This window comes from Lineus longissimus, chromosome 11 (assembly GCF_910592395.1).
Source record: "Lineus longissimus chromosome 11, tnLinLong1.2, whole genome shotgun sequence".
NCBI lineage: Eukaryota > Metazoa > Nemertea > Pilidiophora > Heteronemertea > Lineidae > Lineus > Lineus longissimus.
The window spans coordinates 5,817,107-5,839,276 of record NC_088318.1 but is presented as its reverse complement, the minus strand read 5'-3'; the positions used below and the strand labels follow the sequence as shown (position 1 = coordinate 5,839,276).

Here is a 22,170-nt window from a genome sequence, read left to right as displayed (position 1 = left end):
GCTAGACTAGTCCAGCTGGTGATGCAATGTGAAGCATAGATCGCATTTCCTTTGTTCAGACGATCATGTAATACTTGGTGAATGGGGTTGACCTTAACTGAACTCCTTTGCACAGCATTCAGCCCATAGGCCGTAAAGTGACGTACATCGCTCGGCAATGTTGGGAAGAAAGAGAAGTGAGAATTTCACTCCGGACCAGCGGAGAGCTCTAATTGAGCTGGTAAGAGCTCATGAAGATATCGTTGAAGACAAGCGAACGGATGTCCAGGCAAACAAGAGAAAACAGGCAGCATGGGAGAAGATAGCAGGGGAAATGAATGCCTCATTTCCCGAACGTCCACAGGACCTGAAAGACCTTTGGAGACGAATGAAGATCAAGGCCAAGGCCGTAGCCCGTGAGAAAAAGATCGACCTTGGTAAAACTGGAGGGGGGACGGCCACTGTAGGGGAGGTGGATGACGAAATCCTTGCCATTCTGAATATCACACCTGGGGATCTGCAACAACTACATAATCCTGTGGATGACGATGCCCCTTCCGTTCCTGTAGTTGCTGATGACGTCATTGATGAACCCTTACCATCAACAAGCGCTGACGATCTGGGAAGGTAAATATTGGTCATCTGTTTGAATTAACTTTCATAAAAAACAGGCAAAGGTATATGCAGCAAAAACGAAGTGAGATTTACTTATACTGAAATACTATCCAAATGACATCAACTCATCCCTTGAAAAATAAACTACTTTCCGAAATAGAAAAGAAATAAAATAACAATGCGAAAAGTGATTAGTTATCATGATACTTTATTATGACATTCTATTGGGTTGTTATTAGGCCCGCCATTCTCCACAGTCGTTATAAAAATAAAAGATATCCTTCATTATTTTTCAGCTGCACTCCAGCCGCGGAAACATTCCTGAAAGATGTGGATGGGGAAGTTGAATATACTGGAGGTAACTACGATCTTCACAACAGCTCTGCCGCAACCCCCAGGAAACCACGTTCTAGTAAAAGGTAAGCAGTGAATGGAATACAACGATGTATCAGTCAAATCTAATCACTTTACACTATGGACCTCCAACACTTTGGAGTTCCTGACCACACGCGTTGCTAAATTACTTTGCATTCTTCTTTCCAGCCTTGAGAAGAGGGCTACCATGTCCGATGAATCTCCTGTCTTAAAGAAGGCCGACCAAACACTTGCCTACCTGAAAGATGAACATGAACAAAAAATGAGTTTGCTTAATTTGCAGCAGGAGGCAGCAAAATTTAAGAAGCGTGCCTACGAGGCGAAGATGGACTACTACAAGGAAAAAATTCGAAAACTCCGCATTGACCTGTAGCCTATGGATGTATCCTATATGACATGATGAATGAAATAAAGGTTATAAAAACTTACTGGAAGTGTTGTCTTATGAATCTTTGGCGAAATAAGTTGCCTCGTAGGTTAGCTTCATGATGATGCGCTTCCTCTGCTGGCTCTCGGCGCATCAGTATTGGCATCACCATGATAATCATCTGGAAGTGGATCGTTTCTGCGAATGGCCAAGGTGTGGAGACATGCTGTAGCGATGATTATGGCCATATTGTGCTGCAACTAAAAAAATCATGCCAGTTAGTATAACCGATCGCGAACTGGTATCCAAGCAGATAAAAAGGTTCATCCCCATTTCGCCTACACCCATTTCGCCTACAAAATTTACCCGTTTCGCCTACTCACCATTTCGCCTACTCACCGTTTCGCCTACACCCATTTCGCCTACTCACTGTTTCGCCTACACCCATTTCGCCTATTCACCATTTCGCCTATTACCCATTTTGCCTACATCATTTCAAATGTTTTATGATAGTGACTTCAAATTCAAAAGATGTTTCAGCCTTCTAGTCTAATTTGAAATGTCTATTGGTGCCAGAATTTTGTAACGCTTTTAGAAATATGCAGTTTATCCAACTAAATACCAACTAAATACTATCAGACGAACTGAGTAGGGTCATGAGTAGGGTCATGATTTGGCTGAAAACAGTGGAAATATCATGGTCTCTCAAATTTGTCCAATTTGAAGAAAAAACATTTGTGGACAACCACCAGTTTTAATAAAATTTCACCATTTACTCGCCTGACTGTCTGGAATGTCATATCCAAATTTCAGATTCACAACCCGAAGCATTATTTGATGCAAGGCGGTCAAACTGTGACAATTTAACTGGAAAAAGGCTTAAAAAATCAATTGTGGTCTTGTCTCAAGAGGCCGGGTTGGAATGATAAAGTATGGTAAAGTTTAACTGGGAAATATGCTATAATATGAAGGAAAAAAACCAAGCTCAACAATTCGTAAAATTGTTCAAATGTCCAGCGCACACCACTCTTTTCCTTTTTAGTAGGCGAAATGGTGAGTAGGCGTAATGGTGAGTAGGCGAAATGGGTGTAGGCGAAATGGTGAATAGGCGAAATGGGGGTAGGCGAAATGGGGGTAGGCGAAATGGGGGTAGGCGAAATGGGTAATAGGCGAAATGGGTGTAGGCGAAATGGGTGTAGGCGAAATGGGGGTACACCGATAAAAATTCAGGGTTCACCATTCTGTTGGAAGCCATTACACTGTAAAAAAACGGTATTAGCCCGGCACCGAAAAATTGTATTGACCAGGTCTGAATATCGTAATTTGGTATTCCAAAATGGTACCGGAAATTCTGAATACCATTTATTTGTATTCACTCAAATGTCAATACCAGTTTTTGGTACTGACAGATTCAATACCATTTAATGGTACCAGCTCAGTACCAAATTATAGTATCGCCCCAGTACCAAATTATGGTGTTGAGGAAGTCAACACCAAAAAACGGTATAGGTCCTTAATGAATACAAAATTTTGGTGTTGAACCCAGCACCATTTTTTAGTATTCAGACGGTACCGTTTTTTCAACAATGTAGGCCAATCGGAGTCCTATGGTGTGGTTCAGGTTAGGTGAGGCTTGTAAGCATGAGGTCGATGTCAAATATAGGTGAGTGGTGGGGTGAAATTTTTTAAATCTCCTGGATTTACTTACTGAACATCGAAGGGTATTTCCCCTACCAACAGCGTGGAATCGTCTTTTCCAAACCCCAAACGCTCTCTCGATGACCCCTCTTGTCCTCCTTTGGGCTTGAATGTAATTCCGCTCTGCAACGTTTCTTGGTTCACGAACCGGAGTCAACATATATCTGGTGCACGTGTATGCTGGGTCACCCAGCAAAATACCCTGGAGCTCTCCTGCTCTGAATCTTTGGCAAAGTCGTGATTCCTCAAAGATTCTGGAATCGTGCGCAGAGCCGTACCATCTGGAGACGACATTGGTGAAGCATAACTCATGGTCACAAACAAGTTGGCAGTTCAGGCTATAGTAACCCTTTCGATTCATGAAACGCTGGGCATTAATTCCTCTTGGGTTTGCGATGGGAACGTGCGAACCATCGAGAGCACCAATTACACCTGGGAATTGCGCAATATCGCGGAATCCTTGCTGCACCCTTAGTCGTTCCGCCTGGGTTTCGGGAAAAGTTATAAAATTTCCCTTTCTATCACATATTTCCCTTGTGACTCGATGGATAGCTTCGCCGCAGGCCCATTGTGACACACCACAGGTATCTCCAGTGACATGTTGAAATGCACCATTTGCATAAAAACGAAGAGCAATCGCCAGTTGCAAAAGTGGTGTAAGTGCTTGGTTTCGCCGAGTTGGCCGACGTAGGTCTTCACTGATGAGATCGAGTAGCCATCGAAATGTTTCTTTAGAAATTCGAAAGCGCCTCAAGAACTTCGGGTCTGACAGTTCCTCTAAAGGATTTTCTCTGTCCCTGAACACCCTCATGCGTCTTCTCTGAATTTCATTTTCATGCTCCTCTCGTTCGTCTTGTGCAAATTCAAGTATAGCAAGAGCATCCATTCTGCCGACCACACGCCGTAACCTCCTCTACATGTATGAATCATAAGCTTAAACAGCTGCAAAACAAGCCCCCAGGTATGTTTTTCAATTCCTTTGTTATTTAGACACCCTAGTCTATCTTGGATGACAGTTTTAGACACGTCCAAACTAAACATCCTTCTGTAGTAGCTGTTCATGCTAAACGATAGATTAAGACTTGTCTAGGCGATTTAGACTTGTCTAAGAGAAAAACACCTTTTATAAGTTCGGGCCTAAATGTTTAGAGAAATTAAAAAGACTCCTTCCCCGGAGAACCTTTGCGGGTGGCTCTTTTCAGGTGAATTTCAGCCCTCCCCTTTCCAGGCAGACTTTTTTAATAGAATTTTTGAAAATACATGTAGGCCTATGTACCCTCTCCCGTGACAAGTGTCTGAAGATGACTACCTTTTTTTCCAGGAGGCCCAGCGTCGATTTATTAACATCAACCTCTAGCAGTAGGCCTAGGCCGGGGCTTGGACTGCTCCAACACTGCCTATCCAGCCTAGCATGGGATAGCGCATTTACCTTCGGCCCTATCTGCTGTCAAAAAGCGTGTATTTTGTGCCACCTTGCACGAGCACAGAGACTGTGCAGAGTACACCTTACCCGGTTACAGGTACAGATCAATGTATGTCACTGACCCAAGCACATCAATGTGGCCATTGAGGGTATCATCAGCAACTCATTTTGCTAAGTCAACGAACTTCTTAGAACAGACGCATTAGATTAATCAGTGAACCAATGCATGTACGTACCGTGTCGGAACCGGCCAACCCCAATTCACAATGACAAAAGATAACCGGAGAAAGTATAAGGAATGATCGCAACATCTTGACTCGCACGTGTATCGAAACTGTATACAAAGTTTCGCTTTCAAAGTTGGCATATTAGACTTGGAACAAACCGTTCACCCGGTAGAGACATCTTGCGGCTGAATACTTATCTATCTCCATCAGAGTTGGCATATTGAAGTTGGAATCATGTCCATCAGAGTTGGCACTATTATAGAGTTGGAGCGTAACAACCACCACCAAGCGATCTCGCTATCCAGCGGCGGCCTGTACTGACAACGCTGTTGACCTGGAGTCGAGGTTTCTAGTGTTGAATGTACAGGTTCTGAAGACTTCTAAGGTAAATGGGGTCAAGGTTTCAAGCTTTTGTCACATGATTTAGCTAGAAAATGGTGGCGGCAAGCAAACTTGACATGCTTGATGAAAAAAGGCAAAAAACGTCGGATTTTCATGGATTTTTAATATCAACAACTCGTTCCCAGTGGGAATAACGTCATTCTGAGTGAGTAATTTTGTCTCTTTTTGATAGAAAAAGTGCACAAAGGTCTTATATCGTTCGTAGTAGCTAATTTGATACATAAATCCTGGAGTATTTCAACTTTGAAAATTGATCTGGGGATGCTAATGACTTTGCTCTGATTTCGAGAAGAGAGGTGATTTTCGACCTTAGGTCAGCCCACTATACACAGTTAATTCCTTGGTTGTATGCAGCTCGGTGGTCTTGCCAAACTGTTAAAAGTGCACAAAACTCACAAATAATTTCAACAAAATAAGTTGTATCAATCAAAAAATATTGGCTATTTTATGCAATTTAAGGCTCCATACGATCTGGATCTTTAAAAAAAAGTGGTTGTGGACGCAATTTGATACTATTTTTGTAATGCTGTAATGAGTTTTCCATTACCAATCGGCTCCATATTCTCCTTACTGTATTCAGCCAATGGGAAGCAATGTCGCTCATTTCCAGTGATGTATACGCCCGAAATTACAACAATAGCATAGGCCGCCTATGATATTGCAGAGAGCAAAATTGTGTGTGTAGGCCTATGGTGGTGGTGGTGGTGGTGGGGGGGGGGGTCAGGAGTAGCCAACGCAACAACAGGAGAGGAGTTTTGGGATCCACGGGAATCATTATTTTACGCCGAGCCGGTGCGGCATATTTACGATCTGAGAGCATCTCATGGTTCCTAGCGAGTCCCCTTACCACTCCTTGACCCTCATTGTTGTATTGCTCAGCAGCTTGGCTAGCCGACTGAATAAAGAAATAAACAAACACATTTTTAATTTTAATATTGCTGATTTTTCTAAGAGTAGGCTACCCCCGGGAGGCTACCGTAGTCGACTGGTTAGCACGGCCACGGGCACTGCCTTACTCTTTGTTTTCACAAATTGGCCCCTGGATTTGTGCGTAAATTACTTTGCCAATTTCTTCAAAGATTGGGGGGGGGGCCGACGATTTGGCTCATTTCAGTAGCCATGGTTACGAAATAGGCCCGGCCAGCTCCAGTGTAGCCTAGACCTCATACACGATAGGCCTACTCGACGTGCGCGGCCCTAATCGAGTTGCATTGCTTATGATGCCTCCCCGCTGTATCATGCTGTAGTGTAGGCCCTAGCCCGGTGTCTAGGCCTTCTACGAAAGACCTACTGCTTATTTTGACTTTGTCTCGATTACTTTCGATGGAATCTGGTTACCTAGTTTTATCTACCGGTAGGGCCTAGGCCCTGTTAATTTCGATGGAATCTGAGAGGGTAGGCCCTACCTAGTTTTATATCGGTATAAGGCCCTGTAATGTCGCCTATCGTAGGCATGTCTCTCGGCAACGTCCAAATTTCATTGGAACGTCTAAAAACGGCAGTGGTCTTCATCACTTTAAGCGCTGGCGAAGACTATAATAATTCAAACTTCCCGCACAACACATCCCGCTGACGATGCCTGAGCTAAAAATAGCCACATACAATTCATCGACACTGTCAATGAAACTTCAGGTAAATTGCCAAATCGTTGAGCGTGCTGCGCGGTTCGCGGGTCCAGGAGGATGAGCTGATGAACAGAATGTCTCAATCATGTGGTTATTGTGAAGAAAATGAGAGTGCCATTGAACTCAGTAAAAAAAGAAAACCCGTTAGCCCTATCAAATTGCCGCACTGTGGCTCTTGGTGGAAAGAAAGGCATGTAAATTCTATACTGCTTTTTTATACTTTGGCTCCGGCCATTTCTGAAAGCACACCAACAGTGCATGTCCAGCAGCCTCGTGTATTTCCTGGACATGGCCGTCCTGCGCCGGATGATGATACACATGTATGCAGCCGCACTGCCAGTGCCAGTAATATCGCTTCATGTAGTACTAGCAGGCCTAGTACCGGTGCTATTAGTGTTTTGAAAAGTGCGACCACTGGACATAATGCTGGACGTCTAACTCTGCTGCTGTATCCGACGGCAAATGTGTCCCTGATGATTTTTGTAAACTGAAGGATTTTTCACATGTTTTGAACTAATACGCTTATATATTTTTCAAAGTTGCGGATATTAATGCCGATGAAATGGGAATGTTTATGTCACCAAACCTTAGAAACTGAAAGATGTTTTCTCGTCGCAGTTTCTGTTCGACATGAGGCATGCTGGGAACTCCTTTAAAACTGCAATGGAAACTTTAGAGAGTCCGAACTTGAAGAAGATGAGAAGTCCATCCTGGATCAAGTTGAAAAGTCTCTATCGGAACAACTGCATAGTGTGACTCATAAGCACTCAATGCTTCGATCAGGTTCACTTGGCCCGGATAGCCCAACAACATATAGATATACATGGTAAGGGGCCTTGTCCAAATTATTCGCCGAAATTCACCGGCGAATTTCTGGCGAATTTACGGCGAATTTTTACAAGTTCGCCAAAATTCGCCAAAAACCTCCTCAAAAATCGTCAAAAATTCGCCGGAAAGTTCAACAAAAAACCGCCTAGAATTCGCCATAAAATCGCCATAAATTCGCCGAGAATTCGCCATAAAATCGCCACAAATTCGCCGGAAAATTGCCACAAATTCGCCGGAAAGTTCAACAGAAATCGCCTATAATTTGCCATAAAATCGCCATAAATTCGCCGAGAATTCGCCATAAAATTGCCACAAATTCGTCAGAAAATCGCCAAAAATTCGCCGATAATTCGCCATAAATTCGCCGAAATTCGCCTTCAAAATCGCCCAAACTTCGCCAAACATCGTCAGAACTTCGCCAAAATTCGCCGGAGACTTTCGGCGAATTTAAGGCGAATTTGTGGCGTTTTTGGGGCGAATTACGGCGAATTTCGGCGAATAATTTGGACAAGGCCCCTAAGTTCTACACTTTTGTCGGTTTTGAACGGTCATCCTAAACAGCATCCACCAATGTCCAGTAGCGTCCACCAAGGTTAAAGTTGGATATAAAGTCATCCAAATTAATCACAAACGAAATAAATAAACCATAAGACGCCTTTCTTGAAAATTTCATGACATTTGGGTGTATAAAGATAAGGGAGACTTTGTTAATAAAAACTGATCGGTCATTTTTCGTACTTTGCAGTTCACTGAAAAGTGAGTAATCTAGACCACACCAACATGACCAATGATCATGAGGATAATGGAAAGCATGTTACCAATAAGAGATAGATCATGAATTTTAAAAAGAATTTTTTTTTCTTTCAGCATGGGCGGAATCATAAAATTTTTGGATCAAATGAAGAAGATGCTGCGGAGATGCTCAGAGATGGGTATTGCACCCAATGAACGAAATTTTGTTAGTTTATTCCAGTCGTTGCTGATATCTTTGGAATACAATTTGAGTAAGTACATTCTAGAATTCTAAGAAGATCTATCTGAATGTGATCTATTGTACTGACATTTTACTGTACGTGGGGATTCAGACAGTGTCAACTAGCAACGATTCTGCGTCATGTCTGGCTCCTGACGTTTTTTTCTTTTGCGTCTTTTGCATTGTGGTGCTGATCCGGTGACTCGGACTGATCACTCAGTCGGTTTTCTTATTGTATCAACTGTTCTGATTGTATGAGAATGAGAATGAAGGCATTTTTAAAAAGTGTCATATTGCTTGTTTATTGCAGTGAAGGAAGATCAACTACAAGTACGATATGTGGGCAGAAGGTTGAAAGTATCCCTGATCTACTCTGTGAAAAGACACAGAAAACTAACAACCAGCCTGGTATATCAGTTGTGACTGTGGCAGAGGTAAGATGACAATGAGACCAGAGACTGATACATGTAGCGGGATATAGGCATACATTTGTTGCCTGTATGAACAGGTCAAACTGACAACATCCTTTCATCAAACTATATACTTTGATTGTTAACGTAATAAGTCTGGTCAACATATCCTAATGCAAAATGTCTCCTGTTAGTTGAGGCAGCAGGATTCCACATGTTCATGGAGTCTTGGATTTGGTGGATGAAACACATCCGGGGCAGTTTCGATGAGGTTGATCATGACAAGGTTTTAGGATAAGCTAACCGCAGTTGTAAATGTTTGAATGGTAATAGACCAATAAAGAAGCTGGTAATGCATGAAGTCAAGTGTTAAAAAAGCTGTTCACTGCTAAATCTTAACCCTTTTGCTGGCAAATTCGGACCATCTTGATCTCCCGTCCACTTGTGGAGTATCGACTCCCTCATTCAGAAGCTCTGACATATACATGTAATCAGAAAGAGCTGGGCATACAATCTTGAAAGATTGGCTGTGAGTACGTTCATCCTTAGCAGAATTCTTATCCATGGAAATGGGCTTAAAGTGTAAATGCAAATTCCATTTTCCTGAAACTCTGGACATATTTTTAGGTTAAAAAGAGAGGGTTCAAGGAAAAAGAGGAGGTAGACAATAAGCCATGGACACGTGCATACAGCAAACGTCGTCGTATAGCACATTTAGAAAATGATAAAGAAGTTACTGACCTCAGCAGACATTGTCGGAGAGGTTATGTTGATGATGTGAAAGATAAGGATGAAGAGTCGGAGGAGGAAAAAGAAGATAAAGATAGCGAGTCAGACGTTGCCAATGATAATGACCTCCCTTCTGAATTAAAAGGACAACATGCCTCCCAGCTGCTCAGGAAGCTGCCATATTCATGTCTTGGGAAAAACATATTCGATCGACAGAGAATCATGGGACTTATTATCCAAGGAACCCATGTATGTATACAGCTCTTTAGCTCTCCTATAATATGATACTGCATCCTAAACCTTATGGTATTATACTGCCTTTGAACATATGACGATACGGTGGCTTCCGTCTTTTGTTAGCAAAACACAATATGTAACAGCTGGGGCTAGATGGCTGAAATATGGCATGGTGGTAGCTATGGGCAGAATACCGAAACCCTAGTATTGATCTTTTTTTGCAATTTGACTGACTTTTTCCCTCTAGTACAAGTAGCCATCTTGTATGTCCTTAGTTATTCTTACCAAGTCTAGCATTGTGCAAGAAGCATTTTGACCAGACCTAATTTTCATGGTGAAGGAGGCCAACTCTACAATTTAAAAGCTTCACAAACGTTTTGGTCAATGTGACGGAAGAAACATTCACTCAATCACTGTGCTTATCCAATGCACCTCTCATTGAGTACTTGTAACCCAATCACGGCTTACATTGGGTGAGGTCAAATATCAAAGAAAGCTGTGGCAAGCCAAGTTGTTAACAATAGTTCCATTAATCCCTGAATTGACCTCCCACTGTGAGTTGAGTTAACCCTGAAGTTTACACTTTTAAACTCTTTTCCCTTTGGAATATGTTCCGCAAAACACATTAAAAACAGATTTGATTGAGAAAAAAAACTTCAAGACATCAAATATGACCCAGGCAAGCACCCCATTGCATTGGTCACCAAATTTATGTGTATTGTTTTCCCGTACAGTATAAAACAGAAAACATTTGGGCACCTTTGCGGTTTGACTGTAAACAGATTGCGTAAACGGAGAGCGAAGTGTCCAATCCGATGTTGTCCGTTCGCATGTATTTCCTGATTGTTGGATGAATGTGTTCCTTTTCAGGCAAGGTTGAGAGAGGACTGCTCCATCCCGGCGAAAAAGGAAAGTTTTTTGCATGCGGAGTCCATCGGTCGGACCGTCGCACCCGCCGGTTGAATATTTTTTTTTTTGCTGGGCATGCGTTTTGTTCAGAAATCGTGCATTCTTCCTCCTGTACTTGTTCGTTCATGTTCATAGATATCCTATGGACATGGATTGAGGCTTGACCACTACCAGACCTGCAGCGGACGAACAGGACAAGTACCGCATCTGCCTCGGTTGATTACTTGATTAGGAATGAAGGGAACTGACGATTAGTGAATGTGTGACGGGTCCACTGGGCAAAACGGACGACTTCAGGATTTGTGCTCAAACTGCATAAGTGCAAGTAATTGTCCGAGGAAGATGTAACGCATCTTCACCGGGTCTGAGGCAGACACCAAAAAACATCCTTGACCCTGATTATAAAATTTCTGTGGGCCAACGTTTTATTTGCGAAATACTTCGTTTTGTTCTTCACGTGACCTTTATCAATCAATACATTCAGAAAAATTTCATCAGTTTCTTTCCCACGGTGATGTGCATTACACTCTTATAGTATGGCGGTGATTGTGCGATTTGTCCATTAAGTATAAGTTAGTCATCCTTCCGAAGTGCCTTGAGTACCTAGTACCACCTAGTACCCTTCTTTCACTCTAGCGTCCATTAACACAATCCGCAATAGTGGTACCATCCAGAAAATCCCGCCCTCGAAAGTCTTTCAGAGACAACATGAATTTACTGACTGGACCGTTTGTAGAAATTCCATCAGGAAAAAAAAGCTCTGTTCCTAGTCGGATAATGTCTGACCTTTGAGCTTGTTTTCTTATTCTAGTGTGTCTCGTGCCCCCACCATTACTACTCCGAACCTGTCTGTACACATCATCAGAGTGTCTGTAGTGCGTCCAACCCAACTCAATTGCCCGGTCCGGCTTGCCATGGCAAGTTGATGTCGTATCGTATTCGGCATCTGCCGAGGTCTTCATTTTCTTTCTTAATTTGGTGAGTAGTTTCCACCTTCTTGTGTTTGAAGATTTCGTAGGCTTAGTGTTGGATGCTGATGTGGACGACGTCTCCATCAGCTTGTTGCAGAAGGCGATTGTACTATTTGTAGCAAGTCTATCACCAAATATTGGGATGTACACCCCGAGCTGTTCACTGACCATCAGTAGTATGGTGTGGGCGTCGATCTGGAAAGAATTGTTTTCAAAATCTTATAAGATTCCACATCAACCAGGATAATCGAGTGGACTTGGTGCAATTGGGAACTGTTGACATGGCCGCGATAAAAGCACTGAACTTAGCTGTCCTAACGCATCTTCAAATGGAGAAAAAAATTGACCACCTTGCTGCATGTATCTGTTATCGTTATGACATCAATGCACCCCTGATACTATAGTGACCAATGTATATTTCCGAGGGGATCGTCACTGAAAGTATCTGATTTGGAGATACTACTCTGTAAATATCAGTGAGTGGCGGCCGTGAGTTTTTTCAACACACTCTGTCTTTAAACATGTCGTCATTGATGCAATAAAAAGTACATACCTTCTCGTTCCGAATCTTTTCCACCATTACTTCTTCCATCAGCCGGTCATTGAGGAGGAAGTCATAGAGCTTCTTTTCCTGAAATAAAATCAATAATATTATTATCGTATCAGACGCAGACCTGCCAACCCTAAATTTTGGCAAGTAGTATTTTCCACCCAATTTATAGTATTTTGAGAGTGTCAAATAGTATTTTTTAGAGGGGGTAGGTTTTCATTAAATAATGCTCGTAATGACCTTAAATAAAGCTTATACATTTCGCTGGTGGTTCCCGAATATCTCCCTCGAATTCATCTTCGCTGTCCGTTTCATGAACCCGCCTCATTTTGTCAATTGAACATGGAATTGGCATGCAAACATGACAAAAAACATGAAAAATTTCGCAGCAAAAATTTTCAGTTTGACAGCGCCATCTTGCATCACGTGATATCGAACTGACTGACTCGGGTAAGCGAACGCATACATGTTCAGTCGCAAACTTCACTAGTACGCTGATCGCTCACTCGGGTATATTGGTTTACCCGAGTACGTAGAACGGATTCTTCGAACGGTGAAATGACGACGCGGGGAATTATACAGGGTGCCGAAAAAAATAAACACATTTTTTCAAAAATCGTATTTTAATGATCTAAGTCGCAAACTTCACTAGTACGCTGATCGCTCACTCGGGTATATTGGTTTACCCGAGTACGTAGAACGGATTCTTCGAACGGTGAAATGACGACGCGGGGAATTATACAGGGTGCCGAAAAAAATAAACACATTTTTTCAAAAATCGTATTTTAATGATCTAAGATCGTATTATCGTATTGGACCCGGAATTTCGACAAAAAATCGTATGAATACGCCAAAATCGTACTTGTTGGCAGCCCTGCAGATGGTAGTAACAGAACTTATACGAATTAAGAAATTGATACCAAACTGGAGGTTCTGACCACCCTCTGACTGCAGTCAAAATTAAATCAAATGACGAAGCATGCATGGCCATCTACAGCAATATGGCTGGGATAGATATAATTGTTTATTCCTCCTATTACAGAAGACAAAAGAACAGATTAATATTTACAAGTCTCTAAACAGCAACAGAATCCTGGAAAAACACAACATAAGCGATTTTGAGTCCAAACTAACCGAATTAATGCTCTGGAACCATTATAACGTTCTGCACTAATCATCATTGTCACATCTTAAACAATGTCACATCCTAAACTAGTGGCGCCTCCTGGCATAACGAATATCAATTAAAAGACCGCATCCTAAAACTGGTGGCGCTTACTGGCGTACTGAGTACCAACTAAAATATTGCAAAAGTCATCAAGTCATTAAAACGTGCCAAACACAGGCCTAATTAATAGCCCAACTATTAATCAACGCATTTCAATTATCTGTATGCTTTATACTGCATAATTACCTCTCTCCTCATTACAATAAGCCACATTTGGCTTAGAATTTCCAGTTTGAGACGAGGATTAATTTGCAAATCGATTAAAGAAGAAATATCTCATGTTGGCGTGTGCGACCGATTCCGCCTATGCCGGGTGAGGTGCCGAAGACAAACTAGCCGCAGTATATGGCGGCAACATTCTCCCCCCTAAATGCGACACTTCTCAGGTATAGCATTTACCAACACATATCATACACATCCTATAGAATGAGTAGCCGACAAGAGTAAGAGTCCAAACGAGTACATGTAAGGTCCATAAGAACAACGTATCAGTCCTTTGCAAAGTTCTCAGAAACTGCTTCCAATAAGCAGAGTTTATCCACTGGCCGAACTACACTGTCTGACCGAGCAGTCTTTAACTGCACCGAACGAACCAAACCATCCTTGGCAGTGTTAACTCTGACAACACAACCTAATGGCCAATGGGCACGAGGAAGAGAGTCATCTAGAATCAGCACAACGTATACAAGGTATAAAGCATATATTGGTAGGTGTTTCCACGAGATGGAAGATATTTCACTTATGAATTCAATACATTAAGGCACATTTCATGAGAACTAAATCTCTAGTCACACAATATTATGTATTCTTTGCATAGAAGAAACTCAATCACTGCTTCACTAAATGTAAACAAAACACAGCTGATCTACGGTTGTTATGACAATGCATGTCACAGTGACATTGACCGGGGCCACGGGGACGTAGTTATTGATTAATGTTCACCTGTTGATGATTCAGAATCGAATAATCTTACGTCATTACTTGACGCCTTTTATACTGAAACGCGACATCGCGTCGTGCTCTCTGAACCAATGACACATTTCGTAACAAAATGTAACGCCACAGAGTGTGCCGCTGATTGGCGCGTCAAGACGGCGATCAAAACTTCGGTAAATTTACAACATGTCAAGTTCTCCTAACTTTGGATTACAAAATCTTTGGAAATATACAAGCTTTCGTAAAACCATGAATACAGTTTCTTTATAAGGTAATCAGGCATCATTATTAAAACTTTCAGTTGATTTCATAAACATTTAGTAGGCGCGCGGCCCGAAGTTTCAAAAAAATACCCCTTCGCCTCGTGTTTTCAAGAATCTCACAGCTGATTCAGCGTTACGAAAGTTCGGACCAAAGTCATTTTGGAGGTAGATAGATGGCTCAAAGGTCCATATATACATTATATTTGATTAGATACATTTGGGAAAATACCTTGACTCTCATACACATTAATTTTTGAATAGTTTGGTTCGTATATCTTTTCAATACGAGACGTTGATGCACCAGAGCAAACACGATATCGCAACAAATTCCCGATCACAAATGCGATGACGTCATCACGAAACAGGCAGTATCGTGTCAAACTCTTTTCAAAAGCATCTTATGGAAATGATAAAGCACCTGTATGTGGATAACGGATTTATATGAAAGATTGACCCAATGCCGAAAACCGCACTTGTAAGATCGAAATCAACGACGGCCCGCTCGATCGCAAGGTCGTTGACCTCACACAAAAATGTACGTGAAGCGCGCCACAGTATTACGGGCATAGCGCAAAGTAAAAGGTAAACAACTTTGTACAGGACCATAGCCCATGTATTTGTACAGAAATGTACAGCGTACATTCCAACGGCGAAACCAGCTGAGATCAAAGGATTTTGAGCAAACTTGTTATGATCATTTAAGCTGACCCTAGATCGTTTTCTGAGATAACTTGTTTTGAAACAAGTTCTTGAACATACTTCTTTTTACCTAACTTACTTTTTGAACTATATAAATCCTCAATTCTTTGCTAAATTGTCAAAATACTATCTTCTTAACGATCCCACGACGATACAGAGTATTGAAGAGGTGATGGAAAGACCAGGTTTCAAATTTTGAAGATGATGATAGGTTGTCATCGAAAAATATAACTCAAACAATTTTGATCATAAAAACTCTAGGCAAAATCTCCACAAAGCCCCCAACCAAAATTCAAACCAGTTTGAATTTGAAACACGAGATTTTGATAGAAGTCAAATTTTACAACAGGATTCTCCCATCTACGACACCAAAGTTACTATACCCATGAGTAAACTTACTCTTTTCCGATCCCTTTTAAATTTTGAAACCTTTTTACAAACATATGTACATTAAACATGAAACACCAATATAAATTTTCTTTAATATATAACAGTTCAAGAGTTCTGTTCATCTGTACTTTCAAATTCTTCTCCAGGATTAACCCTCTACAGTTTTTCCATTCCATCTAACAGGAGACTTGGTTTTATCCATTATATTCTAGTTCATAACATATCTCACATAACGCTAGACGTCACAGAATGATCACGTTGATATTCGAAACCGATCCCCTATGAGTGGCGAGCGCCGTAAATTTTGTTTAGATATCGTAACGGCCAAATTTTATAAACACATAGTATTTTGATATGTATACAGTAACAATGTCACGACGTCACGAGGTCGTAGTATGGGCGATACTCATTCTGATTTTATATAATTCTTAATTTCCAGGCATTTTACAACATGGAGTAATCCGATGATTAATAACGTCATGACGTGATTCGATGACGATGTCGTAGCATGGGCGATATACATTCTGATTTTATTATTTTACGTAACGGCCGGGCCTTTCACAAATACAGAGTCATCCGATTTCACTCTTCGTTACTTGGTTTTCCGTACCTCCATATTCTGATTTCCGTTATCGTAGTACCGTCCGGCTTTGTTGTGATTGTAACTTTCTTAAACTCCCAGGGTATGAAATTGTCTAGTGAGGGCAGGTGATTCTGTGTTGTAATTTTCTTCGAGTTCAATGTGGTATGTCTGGGGTCCTTCGGCTCCTCACCAGGTACGGGTTCGAGAGGTATCATTTTCGGTGGCGATGTTGTTGCTGCCTTAATTGGCGTCGGCGTATACGAAACTGGCGTAACTAAAGATGCAATCGGCGCGGGAACATATTCTTCGTCAGCGGTTTTACTATGAAGATATTCTTCGTTCACAGGTACTGAGAGTGCATTCACCGCCTGTACATATTCCTCTTCTGCGGGTACATAAGTACCAAGGCCGGGATTAGAGTTCACAGTCATATTAGCTATCATTTGTGCCGACTCATATCCATTTGACATTTCAGTGTTCTCATCATCAGAGATAGGTGACAGTTTCATATTTGCAATGTATGACGAGCACAGTTCGTCTTGCACGGGTGTCGAGTTAGTTGTATCCATCGACTCGTGCGGGTTCGTTTCAGTCATAAATTCTGTGTCAAAAATATGGTCGCGGAATACATCAGCAAGTAATTGCCGATGTCTCTTGCTGTTTGCTTGAAATCGTAAAGGGGACTCCTTGAAGCTGTCCTCGCTTGATTCGATCACTGTGACGACGGGTGATTGGGACATTTTCTCTCTTTTAACTACCAGTGGCTTATCTGTTACATTCATCTTTGTTAAACAACTCAATGCGTGTTTTTCCGCTTTCTTATCAGTCGTAAAAACTTTCCCACAGCCGTATATACAGAATGCTGTTCGATCAAACTTCGCGATTCGTTTACACTTCGATAGATGTTTCCTTAGCAGGGATTCTTTTTTGGTAAACTGTCTCTGGCATCTCTCACATACACTAAACTTCTTCATAGCAAATGGCATCTATGTAAATGTAAAGAAGATAATATGAGTGAACATATAACGTAATCATTTTTTATAATTTTTGTTTTATAGAGGCGTAGAGCGCATTTAACAACTTTCGATCAGTCGTTTCGGTTTTCGTGGTTGTCTCTTTTCCGTTTCGGTTACAGCGTTCCAATTGTGGTCGACATTGGTCTTCTCATCTGGATGGTGGCTTTCGTCACCGTTCGTGACATTTGGGCCCGTATGCACCAGAGAGGATCAACCCAAGTTGTAGCTCAGATCAACGTTGATCTGGATTAAGTTTGAGATCAAATAAATTTTGGTATGCACCACTGAGGATCAACTTCACTTTCTGCTCAAACAGATCCAAAACTCAAACCTGGTCACTGGCAGGTTTAACTTTCGGATCAAGCTTGATCAGAGTTGTTCACCATGGCGGAGTGGCTAGACATGCTTGATATCATGGAGGTTTTAGAAGAAAATAATCCAATAATGCCTGTTCCCAGACTTATACGAGATCGTAAAAATCCGTTCCAGGAATATCGTGATGAGGAATTTCGCATAAGGTACCGTTTCAGGAAGGATAGCGTGTTGAATTTCCTTGATTTAATAACGGCCGATATTGAACACCCGACAGACAAGAATAGTGCAATACCTGCATATCTCCAGTTGCTAGTAGCACTGCGTTTCTTTGCCACTGGTAAATTCCAAGGAGAAGATGGAGACCTGGTAGGAGTTCACCAGTCATCAGTAAGCCGGATAGTGAACAGAGTATCCAGAGCTATTGCAAGCAGGCGTCCTGAGTTCATTGCATTTCCTGATGCTGATGCTGCCCAAGATGTCCACCGCCAGTTTTATGAAGTCGCTGGGTTTCCAGGTGTGATTGGATTAATTGATGGTATACACGTACCGATTTCTTGTCCGAGTATAGAAGATGCCGAGATTTTCAGGAACAGGAAGCGTATATTTTCAATAAACGTTCAAGGAATTTCAGGTCCAGACATGGAATTCACTAATATTGTTGCTAGATGGCCAGGGTCCACACACGATAGTAGAATCTTTGAAAATAGTGCAGTATGCATGAAATACGAGAACGGACAAATCGGGAATGGCTTGCTTCTTGGCGACAGAGGATATCCATGCATACGGTATTTGTTGACCCCATTCCACAATCCAGTTGATGCTGCCAGCATACGATACAATGACGCCCATATAGCGACACGATCTGCAGTCGAACGGGTGTGTGGTATTTGGAAAAGATTTCCTTGCTTGAAAATGGGTCTTCGTGTCAAGCTTGAAAGAAGTTTGGTGATAGCCACAGCAGCCACAATAGCCACAGCAGTTCTTCACAACTACGCAAGGAGACAACAGGAGGTGCCATTCGATGGTGATGATGTAGACGACGATGACGAAATAGAGGAACTGCCGCCAGAGCGCCAAGGCCTAGTTTTCCGAACAGCCTTCGTACGACAGCATTTTGGAGGAGATGTCTAAAGGAAGGGGATGATACTCAAAACAGCCCAGATAGCAAGCCAACGTTTGGCCAATGTTGGAACAACGTCGGCTTGGACGTTCGCCCAACGTTGGCAGCTGACGTTGGGCCTTCATCAAAGCTTGAACCAAAAAAATATTTGAAATAAAAAAATCGTCGAAAAAGTTGGTCATACAAATTAATGGGCTTTGGACACCAGGTTCACCAATGCATTCTGCAATGCTGAATCTGGCATGCACAGGGACACTAGACCATTATTTTCATAAAATCCATGTAGACAGCAATAACAATGTGTAAAACATTCATGATAATGAATCGAAAATTTTAATAACAATCAATACTTCTTTCAATAGGTCAGACTTTACCATTTTTGGGATTTTCTACCATCTTGCATCAAATAAGTCCTACAAATTTTCCCGCCGTTTGATTGTTTAAATTTTTGACCATCCAGCACAGTTATTTATGCATGGTCTCCGATCACTCGATGACAAATAACAATGATCACTGATATGAATACATAAAAGAAAAATAGCAGGATTTCAATTTTAGGATAGGATATCCCAAAACGTAAACAACCAAACGGCGGGACACTCCCTTTAAAATACAAGACAAATGTAAGGACAAATGAAGAGCAAGTCCAGGATGGGTTGTCTTTTTCAGATACAACCTACATTTTGACACACTGGTCCAGAATGTAAACAAGTTTTCTCTTTTGCTGTAGGGTTTGGATAAAAAACTAATCAGTGCAATTCCACGTAAAAATAAGCGAGTAATGAAATACATGTATTTAAATAAAGTCTTGCTTTTAGCCAACTGGCACAAAACATCGGCGAAAATCATGGATGGATGTCCATACTCCGATTAACAGTTAACAAGTGCACCTCACTATCGGCCTATAATCAGTAGCCGACAACATCATCTGTCAAAATTTTATTTAACATTCAACCAAGATACCACTGGCGATAAATGCAAACGGGTATGCTTATCGTGTCTCCCATCAATGAGTTCCGTACTTTGGTCGACACACTCATTTCCCTGAACCCTGTCAAACATATCAGTCTGTTTCTTCTACGTTTCCATTTTGGCATCATGCTCTTTTTGGGCGAAATCGATTTTCATCCTCCAGTATTTCATCTTTAGCTCGTGCTCTGCTTTGGCAAATGTAATCAGTTGCTCTTTCCCAGTTGAACGTATTTCAGAGGTACAGGCATCATCCGTAACAGTTGCTTCACTGTTGTTCCTTCTGTTATAATTGCAGGCCGTGGAGTTTGACACCCTCGAACTAGTGGCAGATAATGCGTCGGACAATTGAAGTAACGATTTAGCACTCCCGAACGCAGCTGACGGTAATGTACGTTGTGTTGCAGGAGAATCCGAGGACGAAATTCTGGATGCAGCTTTTCCCCCAGTAGTTCCGGATTGCAGAGAAAGCGTTTGGAGGCTATGTGATGATGGGTGTGATGAGGTAGAAGAGTTTTCAACTCTTTCAGGAATGTCGAAATTATCATCATCATCCATTTCAACATCATCATCGAATGGGTTCAGAAGCGGCCGTATCTGCTGAGGAATCATCGACGAGACTCGTTCCGTCATGCTGTCAACAGTTGAGGGATCTTTCCCACCCCCTTTTGCCATCCTTTCACGCTTTTCTTCAGCAATGTCCTTCTTTGCTCTCATTTTAACATTTTTCCAAAACGTCTTGAGCTGTGCTTTATCTCGATGGTGTACATTTGTTCCGAGTTGTACTTTCTAGTAACACTGTCCCACGCAAGTTCCTTTTTCTTTGAAACCTTGGAATCATGCTTTTTGTTTTCAATAATGTCTTTGTAATCGTCGATAAGTTCCAATAAAACAGCTTTTTCCACTTCAGAATACGGTTTGCTTCGTTTTTTACTCATTGTAGATGGAGCCTGATCTGCCATGATGTACGCACAGCGGCATCAAACTAACAACTAGCAGTTTAACACAGGGACATAGGCCTTCCCCAAACGAGTTCATCATTACCAATCCTATTCAAACCAGGAAATTGACAACTAGGTCACTGCCCTGAAGGATCAAGTTCCAGCTCAGCTCCACTGAGCCGGATCAGTAAAACTAAAGCTGATCTTCTCAGGTGCATACCAGTTATGGCTCAGAATTTGAGACTGACTTAATGGAGTCGTACTCAAGCCTTGATCTGATCTTCTCTGGTGCATACGGGCCAATGGGTCATACACTGAGCTGGTGATCTTCAGCACACCACGTCTTGTTATGATCGGATCCCTTGGACGAATCTTGATGCCAAACGTGTCGGGTTGGGTGTTCCAACTAACACCAAGAGCTCTCTCTGTTGGCAGTATTGCAGAATCAAGGTTCCCCAGCAATCTCACTTCCTTAGCACGATCCTCAGGAGCAACAGGTTGTATCACTTTCTTGCTATTCGAAGTCCACTTGGTGAGTCTGAATCCTCCCTTCGCCAGCAGGCTGCAAAGTCCTTTCACAAGGTTAATGGCAGCTGGAACTGTATTCAGCGATCGTAAGGCATCATCTACGTAAAACGATTTCATAACGGTGTCTACTGCATCTAGGCTGTGTCCACTCTTGTTATCTTCTGCTGTATGGCGTAAGGCGAACCCAGCACAGCTTGGGCTCCAGATTCCCCCAAAGGGATGGGTGGTGATTCTATACACATCCCGACCATAGGAAACGTAATGCATCACGATGAGGAGGAGAGACTTTCACCTGGTGGAACATAGGTTCTATGTCTCCCATAACAGCAATCTGTCCCTCACGGAATCGAAGGAGGACCCCAATGAGGTCGTTCGTTGTATCTGGCCCTTGAAGCACCTGTTTGTTGAGGGATGTGTTGGGGAACTCAGCAGCACAGTCAAATAATATACGAAATTTTTTAGGCTTTTTTGGATTCTTAACATTGTGGTGTGGTAGGTACCATTCGGGCATCATGGCTGGCTGTTCTGTCATCTCAGGTACAGGCTCGGCAAAGCCTTTCTGGATGAAGTCTTCCATGCAGGCCACATACTTCTGGTGCAAGTCTGGATCCTTGGAAAGCTTCCTCCCTAGGTACTGTAGACGCTTTTCAGCCAATAATCTATTGTTCGGAAGGTTTGGTTGGTTCTCTTTAACCTTCCATCTTGATGGACTTTTCCCAAATGTTGAAAACTTGTTTATCATCTCTGGACATCATTGGTAAACCATCTGCAATCGCTGGACTGGAGTCGAGTTTCCAAAACCTCTCAACTTGAGCCTCCAACCGTTGGTCAGCATCGGAATAGACAAAATTACAGACAGCAGTA

At 42.0% G+C, this 22,170-nt stretch overlaps 3 protein-coding genes across 3 annotated transcripts; 2 read left to right on the top strand and 1 right to left on the bottom strand.

Annotated features, from left to right (window-relative positions):
* The first annotated feature begins 157 nt into the window (after positions 1-157).
* Positions 158-1,342, top strand: LOC135496102 (uncharacterized). Its single transcript, XM_064785237.1, has 3 exons — positions 158-606; positions 891-1,013; positions 1,138-1,342. The coding sequence occupies exons 1-3, from the start codon at positions 158-160 to the stop codon at positions 1,340-1,342; spliced, it is 777 nt and encodes a 258-aa protein (XP_064641307.1).
* A 62-nt stretch (positions 1,343-1,404) lies between these two features.
* Positions 1,405-4,048, bottom strand: LOC135496379 (putative nuclease HARBI1). The gene is made up of 2 exons (XM_064785677.1): positions 3,045-4,048; positions 1,405-1,596 (listed from the first exon to the last, which is right to left on the bottom strand). The coding sequence occupies exons 1-2, from the start codon at positions 3,918-3,920 to the stop codon at positions 1,453-1,455; spliced, it is 1,020 nt and encodes a 339-aa protein (XP_064641747.1). The 5' UTR covers positions 3,921-4,048; the 3' UTR covers positions 1,405-1,452.
* A 2,613-nt stretch (positions 4,049-6,661) lies between these two features.
* On the top strand, positions 6,662-20,666 carry LOC135496100 (uncharacterized). Its single transcript, XM_064785234.1, has 6 exons — positions 6,662-6,718; positions 8,407-8,471; positions 8,823-8,946; positions 9,550-9,900; positions 11,609-11,775; positions 20,136-20,666. The coding sequence occupies exons 1-6, from the start codon at positions 6,662-6,664 to the stop codon at positions 20,161-20,163; spliced, it is 792 nt and encodes a 263-aa protein (XP_064641304.1). The 3' UTR covers positions 20,164-20,666.
* Positions 20,667-22,170: the final 1,504 nt, after the last annotated feature.